Genomic DNA, 11,014 nt, shown 5'->3' with positions numbered 1-11,014 from the left:
GGCGTGAGGCCGATGGGGAGGGGGGATCCCGCACCTCCTGGCTGAGCGCAGCACCTTCTTTTTCCGTGTCGCGGCTAAAGATGCTCCTCTGCTTCCATGACATATTGGGAAATAGCTTTGATGCTCGTCTAAAGAAGGAAGAGCAGCCAACGTCAAGATTCTCCCTCCCTGTATCAGCAAGAGGGGGCGCGGGGGTTGAAACTTGCTGCCAAAGGGTCCTACGGGGTTAAGGAGGAGGAGAAATGGGGCGGATGAAGGCTCTGAGCAACCCTATGCGACAGGGAGAGGAGCTCTCCTCTGAGCAGGGGTTGGACCAGACGGCCCCCCTGCCATCCCTTCCACCCTCTGCTCCGTCAGGCTCCGCGCTCACTCCCTGTCCCTCCCCGGAGAAGGAGGGAACCTCGAGAGCTAACTCGCCTTCAACCCCAGCGAGATGGCTCCCAGCCCGGACCGCTGCCCACCGGCAGGATGTCACGAGAAGCTTTTGGCCAGGAGAGATGCTTGGCTGAGCCGGCGGCTTCGGGTTTCGTCGGAGGCGACCGGGCTTCGTTGGCGCCAGAGAAGAAGGAGGTGGCTGTGCGGATGGGGAGCTCCTCCGGCAGCCATCGCTCCCCGGAGACGCGGGGCGGAGGAGGTGCGAGCGCTGAATCACGGCGGGATGGTTCGCTGCAAACACACCACCGCCACCGCCACCGAATTAAGAGGGTTTTTGCTGCCTCTGAACCGTGGGATTTTTAGGAATTTGGTTTTTTTTGCCGATTTTCTAACCCTGTATTACTTAAAGATGGGGGAACTGCCTATTTTTGCTACGGATGGAGATGGATTATAAACTCCCGCTGACGCAGAGGAAGAGCAAGATCAGCTCAGCGCTGACACAAAGCCGCGTTTCGGCCGCTTGATGAGGCTGCCCTTTCCTCGGGCCAGAAAGCCAGGAACACGAGGGGTTGCTCAGCAAGCAGGCGCCTGTTAAGAGAACAAAGGTATTACACGCAAAGGCGAGTTGAGTCAGCTGGAGGCTCCTTACCCCAGAGAAACTGGCACAGAACATCAGCGAGCAACGTCTGCTGGGCGGAGAGAAATTACCAATTAAGCGGCAACAGCAGGGGGTTACACAGGTGACAAACCCCTCCGCTGTCACCTTACCCTCGGCACACCCAGGACACGCCAGAGACAGAACGTATCCGAGTGATTTGTCCTTCTGGGTTTTTTCCGAACAGCTCCTTGAAGACCAGACCTCCTCGGGTTTAGGTATCCGAGTCTCACCCCTGTGAGGGTCCACGCAGCTGCTGCGACAGCCCCCCTAAACCCCGCGCCTCTGCAGGCCCTTTGTGTCGACTCGCTTGGCTTTTTCCAGCCCGTTTATTCAGCGCTCTGCAAAGAGGTTCACGCCACGAAATCGTTAAGACGCACAATGAGACCAATTACGAGTCGGAAAGAGAACCTGACTTTAAACATAATTTTATTAAGGCTTAAATGTCTATCAGCCAGACGGGAGCTGGTCCAGTCACACGACATAAACCGAGAGTGACGTTCGGTGTAACGCGATGGCTTTCCTACAAGAGTTCGTACGAGCAGGATGAGATCGCTGCCCCTTACTCACGCATTATCCGCGGCCTCTCTTCGTGACTTGCTGGACTCCGGGATGAACGACGTGCTCCTGCAGCGCGGCACCGCAGGGAGGAGGGGGGGTGAGGCGGGGAAGGGGAGAAGTCAGGTAGCTTGCATGTTGTCAACCACAGGGACTTCGCCTGGTCCACGACCGAATGGCTGCTCGTCAAATACGTAAATGGTTTTTAACTCACAGGGAAGCTAAACTCACAGTCCAAAAGGCACCTATGCTAAACCACTGAGCCACTGGGATGGTGGTAAGAGGGCGGGTGCGACAGGTGGAAGTCAGTTCTGTATAAATACATATTCCTTGTTAAAGAAGCTATGGCTTTTATTATCCTCAGATCGCTTTGCTCCGGCGCGATGCTCTAACCCCCCCCACCCCCCAGCACTCTGCAAAGCACAAGAAGACCAAGTCCTCTCCACCGTCACGGGCGCTCATCCGCCAAGCTCTCCGAAGGCCTTCGCCCTCCTACGGATCAATACAGACACAGGGAACAGCAGCGGCTCCGTGTTCTCGTCCTCCCGGCAGGCCCCGGCAGCCGGGGGCTCAGAAGTGAACCCTCCTGACGTCGTGCGTGGCAGCCGACCTTTTACAGCTCCCGCACAGTATCGATGACGGAGACTTCTGCTTCTCGGCCAAGCAGGGGCGACACATGAGGTGGCCGCAGGGAAGCTGGTAAACGGGCTCCGTTTTGAAATAAGAGGAGAAGGTTTTGCCGCAGGAAGCGCATCCTTGGGTCTGGCTGCTCCTGCCGTGCTCTGCGAAGGCGACAGGAGAAGCGGCTCGGTCAGGGTTGGGGGGGGTGACAAGCCCACGCTGTGCCACCCCTTACGCGCCCAATCCCGCCTTCGAGCCGGGGGCCCCGCTTTCTGCAGACGTACGGCACAGCTGTAGGCGCCCACGGCTCAGGACCGTGGCCCGTTCCCTCTATCGCTACCGCAAGGAAAGGGAACGGCCTAGCTTCTGGGGCAGGCCGTGCTCGGAAGGGGCTGGATCACCTCAGCGTTTCCACCATCAGGCTTTTAACTGAGGGCAGGTGACCGTAAAGGGCTTTTCACTTTTACCGAGACTAAATCCGCCTCCCTTCCGCTTTTCCAACGCTGGGATTAAAATCACCGATTCCCGAGTGAAACGCTTTAGGTATCGCTTTGCATTCCAGTCACACGCTACCTATCAAGGGCTACTCAGTCAGCTCTTAAAGAGCAGCAATTTTAAAGGGCACAGCAAAAAGCTTAATAGCTTAATGTCGCTGCGAAACAGCTATTCGGAGAGAGAGACAGCCACTGGGAGCGGCACAGCCCCGGCCCGTTCTCAGGGCCCCTCGGTCCCTCTGAACCCCTCTTCTCCGCCACGAGCAGGCAGATCCTCGCTCAGGGGAAGAAGAGGAGCGAGCCAGCGGTTCGGGCATCGGCTTGCGGAGGGACATACGAAGGTTCAATGCTTCCCTGCACCCCGAAGAGATCATTTTGGGCACGCACGCGCAGCTGGATTAGCACGTCTAACCGCGAGGACTCAACAGCCTGGCCTGTATATATCCAAACCCGATGGGATTCTGGGCACACACGTGGCTGGTTGGCCTGTGACGCTGCTACCGCTACCTGTTCCTGTTAGGGGGTCAGCATGCTACACCGTATTTGCTAGATTTGCACCTCTCCAGCTGCATCTCCGCACCAGACCCATTCCCCATCCACGTGGCAACTCCCCGGCTTGCTTCGTGCAGCTAACCGGCAACGTTTAAGCCACCCGGCCCAACTCGCAGAGCTCTGGGAACAGCCAAAGCCTTGAGGCGGGGCGAGCCCTCAGTCTGAACTAAGCCGGTGCAGGCTGGGCTGAGCGCTATGTCTCAGCGCAACGCACCCAGGATCGTCCTTGGGCAGCGCAGACAAGCGACAGCCAACGACGCGGGCAGACGATCGGACTCATGCTGAAGCCCGCTCTGACTCTGGACGTGGACACCACACCTCACCTTCTGGGGGCCAACAAGGCCTAACCTGCCTCACCGGGAGAACAAACCATTGAAACTGCTGAGATAACAAAGCAGCAGTTAGGGATTGCCAAGTGAAGCTTGCTGGGAGACAATACGATATTTTTATATTGACTACACAATATTCTGGGGTCCGAAGAGGCACAGAAGGATGCCGAGCAGCAGCACAACCCTCCCTGTTAACCCAGTCCCAGTTCTCCTCTCCTCTCTCGCTCCCGCAGGTGAACCGGGGGCTCTTGCTGCTTACCGAGGACGGTGCCCGCGCTCCAGGAGCTGCTGCAGCCTCCCTCGCTCTGCGCCTGCTGCTGGCTTTTCATCAGCTTGGCCGTAAACGAGGGCATTGAGCTGAGCGCCGAGTTCAAGGCAGTGTCCAAACTCTCCGACAGTTTTTGTTCGTGAGAGACCAGATCTGCAACGAGAAGCACAAGCTCGAGAAGCCGACGCCGGGAAAAAGAAAGCTGTCAATGCGCAACAGAAATGCTGCTTTGCCTCTGAACCTTTGGGACAACACTCAGGATTTTAGGGGCTCTGCCACTTGTTTTCTCAAGAGGTCTCTTTTCCCCACCAAGGTGCCAGGATGGGGATGTAGTGCCTCGTCTCCTTTGGGTCCTAAAGATGGAAAGCCCTACGGATTACTGTCAGACACTCACGTCATGCCTCAGTGCCAACGAACATTCAGGTGCCGGCTTGTATCGGCAGGTCCGAACAAGGCCAAAATGCCAAATAATCCAGAAACTCCTGTCTCTCTGAAACCCCAGGCAGCTCCCTCGGCCCGCTCCACCGAGGGTCCCGGCCCCGTGCTCCCAGGCTTGCTTCGTGCAGCCAACCGGGAACATTTAAGCTGCTAACAACATCTGGGGGACTCTTTTTTCTCTTCGCCCCAGTTCTGAGTCAGGGGACAAAGCCAAAGGCACAGGGTCGGACCCTTCCCCGCAGCGTACTGCAGCGTTTTGTCCTGTGCAATACCGAAGGCGTTAATTAAGACTATGCATTAAGAGAATGGTGTCTGCATCGCTAACTCTGTTAAATCCATCTCCCAAAGGAAGACCTTTGAATTAGTGCTGCACATGTGCTACAGCAATCAAGGCTGATGAAACACCGAAGCACGAGCAACCTGGGCCGAGCACTGTGCTTTTATTTATGTACGGGCACGGCCTCCCCGGGAGCTCCAGGACCCCACAGGGCAGTCCCTGCTCCTGCGGGGCTGGGGCACATCCCCAGCGGGAGCCGTTACACGCCTCTGCAGTAAAAGTAACTAATGATTCCTCCTAAACCACGGAATGAGCTCTAGACTGAGAGATCAGAGCAGAGATGTGCAGTCTGACTTCTTCCTCCTCTTCCCCGTACCACCAATCATCAATTATTTTCTACCAAGTCTAAAGAATTTGTTTAAAATTAAAGAACCACCTAAGCTTTTTCCTTGAAACGTTTCTGGGCAATTTTGGGAGAAAAACAACGTGAGTGACAGGTACCAGCAGGAGTTAACAGCAATCAGAAGCCGTGGGCCACCTTTTGACGCATTACAGACCACTCGTTTAGAGAACACAAGGAAACTGAACTTACCTGCCTAGAGAGACAGCCCTTAGGGGACCAGAAGACACCCGTGCACCGTGTCTTTATACCGTCCCACTCAGACCAGACTGCTTGCAGCAGACGGCCTCAGACTCGGCCGCTCTCTTCAAGCTCACCTAAATATGAGATTGCTAAAGACGTCTCTCTCCCTCCTCCCAGCTTAAGTTTACCTTCCTCCTCAGGATTATCACCTAAAGCAGTAACTCAGTTTCATAGAATCATAGAATCACAGAATCATTAAGGTTGGAAAAGCCCTCTAAGATCATCGAGTCCAACCGTCAACCCAACACCCCCATGCCCACTAAACCATGTCCCTAAGCGCCTCAGCTACCCGTCTTTTAAATACTTCCAGGGATGGTGACTCCACCACTTCCCTGGGCAGCCTGTTCCAATGTTTAACCACTCTCTCAGTAAAGACATTTTTCCTCATGTCCAATCTAAACCTCCCCTGGCACAACTTGAGGCCGTTTCCTCTCGTCCTATCGCCAGTTACTTGGGAGACTCATGGTTACTGGTGAGACTGGTTACTCATGGTAGAAAATATAAGCCTTGCTGTATGAAGTACAGTTATATCCACGGAACAGTTGCACTGACAGCAACTCCAACACGTTTCAGGAATTCCTGTGCCAACAAGGGAGAAAGCAAACACGGCAAAAAGAGATGTGGATTCGGGTGAAAGATCTAGCGTGGAGTCAAGAGGAGCAATTGCCCACGAGCCACACTCTTCACCACGGACTGGAGGCTGAAGGTACCAGTCATTAGAGAATAAACCACAAGAGGGAACAGATTTTGGGGAGAGAGGCGTGAATCTCCTTGCTATTTAAACCACAGACCACCTTTGCTTTCTAAGGACTGTCGCCTCCTCACCAGTCCAGTCTGCCCCGGCACTCGAACACTGCTGGGTGGGAGCTGCTGGACCTACAAAGAGTATCCTACACTCCGGCGCCCAGCGCTCGGTGGATGCAAAGGTCTGCCTGCGTGGCCGCAACGCTGCCTTGGCTGCCTGGTAAGAAGCCGTGGCACGGCTGGGGACCGAGGTCGGTGAGAGCACTCAGCTTTTCAGGGAATTTACGTCCGGGTTGCAGGTCTGGACAGTTTTTCTGCCTCCTGGAGCTTATGCCCAGCGGCGCTGCTACCAGATCTCTGAGAAAAGCAAGGATGAAAGGAAACCAGTGCCCATTTCCTTCCCCTGTAGGCACAATTCACATCCCTTGTCTACTGTCTCTACCTGGTTTTCTGCTTTAACCAGCTGCAAACCCTCTGCAAGTCTCTCCCAGCCTGTGCTGTCTTCTCCTCCCTGCTCTGAAGGCAGCACTGCCTGCGATTCCCTTGCTGCCGTTTGTTCCAAGCCCTTGCGCTGCTGCACTAAGATTAGCGTGGACCGGAGGCTGTGCAGCGACACCTTCCCCAAGCTCAGCCTCTGCCACAGCAAGAGCAGCAATGTGAGAAGGTAAGGAGCCAGCCTGTCCCAGGGACACAATCTGCGTGACGACGCTGAGCGTGCAGGGAACCAGCTGCGCCAAGAGCCCAGGCTGGCAGTGCCCGGCTAGGGAAATCCAGGAGCAGGATTAGTGCCCCGTTCCCGCTTTCCACCCCGCCTCACTCCTTGTGATGAGATCCACACCGGCCAGGACTCCCTGTGCCATCACCACTGCACCACCAGACATTTCTTTTCCTGCCGCTGCGTATTTTCTTGCTGATGCAAGAACGTACTGGATGCCTGGGATAACAAATCGCCCATGATAAAGACACTTCAAACCAGCACACTGTGACAAAAACGTTGTCTCCACATGGACAGTGGCTTGAAAGCAAGGAGGAGAAAGGAAAAACAAACTAAAAAGGAAACACGGCGACCTGAGCAAACAAGAGGGCTGTGAAACAGACTGCACAGGTTAACACAACAAGAAGGACGAGCCTAGAGGTGAGAAAAGGTGAAGCAGAATGGGAGCAAACACCATCCAGGATGGCAGGTTGTGCTGAGGAGAGGGGAGGTGAATGAGACGATGACCTGACTTCCACACAACATCTATCAACAGCAAAATACAACGGCTTTAAAGCTTTCTAGAGGCAGGATGGGAATCTGTACCGGAGCCTCCTGACTTGAAAACCTGGCCCCGGGCTGTCAAGACATTCAAGAAACACAAGTGACTTAGGGAGCCACGATACCTGTCGAACAGTCCATTTGGATCAAATGCGAGTCACTGTCAGTTTTCATTTTTTTAGCACTGTTCTCTGAGGTAGACGTGACAAGTAAGTTTGTAGAAGAAAAATAGGGCGGCTGCACGGAGCTCTGATCCATACAGTCCATTTTCCTTTTCAGAGAAGACATTGTTACGGAAGAAGGTACGAGCATTTCCGAGGCGTGAGCCCTCCCGAGCAGGTTGGTGCCAGGGATGCTGTGCTGTAAGAGAAAGTGGTCTATCCTGGCCTTGAGGGTAGGGTGAGGTAAGGGCTGCGAGTGCTGGCTGAAGGCCACCCCAGTGAAAGGATCGCTGGGTACCCTGCCCCAAGACGCCTCACTCCGGTTGCATTTTTCCAAGGTGGTCTGGTCGATCACCTTCCCGGAGGGCAGGAGCATGGGGAAGGTCATGATCTCCAGAGTGATGGGGTCCAGGAATTCTTCGGGGATGTCTTGGACGACGTCCACCAGCTTGCGGAGGGTTTGCTGCTCGCTGTCGTTGGCGCTGAAGGGCACGCAGTCGCTCTCCATCGGCGTCCAGAGCTCTGGCTTGAGGCTGCCGACGTCCTGGGCGAAGAACTGGGAGGCCACCTGAAAGACGCCCTCGATCACCTCCTGCGGGCACGATTTGGCAGGCTGTCCCCACACCTCCAGCCTCTTAATGCAAGGCAGGCTGCCTCCGGCCACGTGGGTGATGCAGATTTTTAAGTGCGACACGTTGCTCAGCGAGGCAGGCCCTTTGTTCCAGAGGTCTTGAGATGCAGAGCCAGGGTAGGAGAAGACATTTTCCATCTGATGGAAGGGAGGCCTCGGCTTGAAGCCTCGGTGGCCGAACGTCACTTTGCTTTGATTTTTTAAGACAGCTTTGCCCACCAGTGTGAAAGTGTCTTTGTCCGACACAGGCTGACCAGCCAGACCTGAGAACTGACCCTCAGGGCTCTGCCAAGAGGTTTTATTGCACGAGGTAGAGGTGTAAACTTCGAGCCCGGAGAAGGTTTGGTATCCCCCGGATGAGATGTCGATATTGATCCGGCAGATCTCAATGTTGAAGGGAAAAGAGATCGTGACGTGGACCGGAGGTTTGATAAAGTATTCGCTGCGGAAACCACGATTTCTCCTGGCAAGGTCTTCAGAGATCAGATTCTCCACTTCGTAACCATCAGCAGAAATCTGTGTTTCAGGAGAAAACTGGATTTAATCTGAAGCAAGAAAATAAAAGGAAACTAATTTCACAAGCACTTATGTAGATTCTCAAGATGACATCAGCTGGGAACCAAGGCTGCGGTTTCACGTGCAGCTGACACAACACAGGAGATGCCTGCTGCTGAGGCAGAGCAGACCCACTCCCACCCTCCTCCAGCCACGCGGTCCCATCCGCTCTTCTCTGCACCCTCTGTTACCTGGCCAGCCATTTGCAGAGCTGATTTAACGGCTCAAAGAGAGGAAAATTATGGACGGTTTGTGGTTTTGGCTGGGTCAGTGAAGTAAATCAAGTGGGAGAGCGTGGCTGGGAGCAGAGCATGTGTGTGCGTGCGGGAGGCAGGAGTCTCCTCTCTTTCAACAGCGGTGAAACATTATGTCAGCCTATCCTGCCACGTGGAAACACACCCGGAATCACCCGGTTACAGGATCCCAGAGAAACCTCCGGAGCTCAGGTAGCCGACTGCCTTCTCCTGCTCTGGGATCAACCCCACCCATCCCTGAGGGAGATCCGTCTAACCAGGCTGGGTCCCACCCCACGTCTGCCAGAAGATGCGGTCCCACCCTCTGGTCTGCTCCTGGACAGGCTGGCTCTACCCGTTCCCTTTCCTGGAAGCCTCGGGGCTTAAAAAGTCTGCATCACTTGCTAAACGAACAGATAACAGCAAGGAATATCCATTCCACCTGCTTAATATGGTCACTCTACACCCTCCTGATCACAAGAATCACACCAAAGCCCAGCAGCGTGGCTGGGTCTCTCAACACACCACCCGGATGGCTGGTCACACCCGTACTGCTATTTTAACAGCACCAACACTTACAAACCCGAGGCTGCCTTGGATTTTGGGGTGTGAGTTGCAGGGGAGACTTACAATTAAAAAATGGCTTTGAATTAAAAACTAGTCAGTATTTAAGAGATTCTGATGATGCTGGGTGAGAACTTAAGTACTTGTAGAGTACAGTAACTTCAGCAAACATTGTCAAGAGCTGCATATTCTACTGGACAAAGGGGAAGCTCTAATACTGCACGGAAAAAGGTCATCTCAAGTCAAAGCACGCACACCCATAAGCACGTAACATTGTCTTGTTATGAGATCCTGCAAAATCAGGGCTTTTTCCTTCCAACAATTCGTGTGTGCCGCATTAGAGCAGTCACAGGAGGTTATACAGTGTTCTAACACTACCTAGCAGAGATTGACCAAAGCGTAGACAGGACAAACCAATTTTTGAAGAGTAACTTGTGGGAAATCTCTCAAAACCGATTTTTCAAAGTCCTGAGCCTTCAGCTCCACTTTATCTTCACGTGAGCTGCAGATCCCAAGCACCCAGCCATGGGTTCTCTTAGTGCTCGCACATCAATGACTCTCTCAAGACCGAAGCACAAAGGGGGAAGGGGATCCAGGAGGACAGATTCCCAACATCAGTTCACAAAACCTCCTTGCTGGGAATGACAGGAGGCTGGTGGAGCTTGGAAGAGAAAGCCGTGAGCAAAACCACCCAAATCACAATCCTCCCTCATCACTGGAAAACGATTTTAATTGGCAAAAACGCTCTCAGCTCTGCAGACTAAAGAGCCTACACCTTACCTAGGTTGGGACTGCATCTGTCCTCAATGCTTCTGCTGCCAGTGGACATACGCAGCCTCCCATGCTAAAACCCCTTGCCGAACCAGCCAGACCACACAAAATGACGGGAGTTTGCTGTGAGTTGCCTTTGCTTTGTTTTCTCAGGGTAGCCTGTCACGGCCAGCCGAAAATCAGTCTTCGAGAAACACTCCTAATTATCACAGACGAGCAGTGAACAAGCCCTCCCCAGCCCCAACCAGTCCAGCATGCCACTTCCACCTAACCCCTCCATCTCCCTAAAAGCCCACACATCGTTATTTTACCTTGTTGCAGTGAATTCTTGGCTTGAACTGTGGGAGACAGACGTTTATTACCATCTTGGCAGTTGGAGAGAGCTCACTTTCTGAGCATCAGATTCAGCTTGTAAAAAAAAAAAAAAAAGGCAAAACAAAGAAAGTGAACATCAGTGAACAGTGAAAGGATCTCGTGTTTCGGAGCCTGTATGAATTACAAGCTCAGTAGTTCCTAAAATGCAGCTCAGGTCTGAGTCCAGGAGGTGAAGCCAATATAAACCCAAATGACTGTGGTGGAGAGACGGGATCGAGAGAAAAAAGCGCGTTAATATTAATTAGTGAACCCCTGGAGAAACATCAAAGAGAAAATGGCTATTTTAACTAAAAACGTCTTACCTATGGATAGACTAGCAATTAGATCTGAAAGTTTATCACAGATGCAGGAGGTTTTGTAGATACAGTAAGGCATCAGAATATCACACGAGGTTGTCCAAGGAATCGGTGTGAGCTCTCGGCAGCCTCAGTCGGACCTGGAGGACACGGGCTGCTCTGCGACCTGAGCGGGGCATTCAGCACCGCAGCCCCTCACCGCTGCGAGGCGGAAAGAGC

At 53.6% G+C, this 11,014-nt stretch overlaps 1 protein-coding gene across 1 annotated transcript; it reads right to left on the bottom strand.

Moving 5' to 3' along the window:
- Window positions 1-1,445: 1,445 nt before the first annotated feature.
- On the bottom strand, window positions 1,446-10,560 carry UBOX5 (U-box domain containing 5). The gene is made up of 4 exons (XM_009331857.1): window positions 10,436-10,560; window positions 7,335-8,517; window positions 3,844-4,005; window positions 1,446-2,370 (listed from the first exon to the last, which is right to left on the bottom strand). Exons 1-4 carry the CDS (start codon window positions 10,487-10,489, stop codon window positions 2,159-2,161), a joined length of 1,611 nt encoding a protein of 536 aa, XP_009330132.1. The 5' UTR covers window positions 10,490-10,560; the 3' UTR covers window positions 1,446-2,158.
- Between the last annotated feature and the right edge of the window lie 454 nt (window positions 10,561-11,014).

This window comes from Pygoscelis adeliae, unplaced genomic scaffold (assembly GCF_000699105.1).
Source record: "Pygoscelis adeliae isolate BGI_AS28 unplaced genomic scaffold, ASM69910v1 Scaffold209, whole genome shotgun sequence".
NCBI lineage: Eukaryota > Metazoa > Chordata > Aves > Sphenisciformes > Spheniscidae > Pygoscelis > Pygoscelis adeliae.
This window is presented reverse-complemented; position numbering and strand designations above follow the sequence as displayed.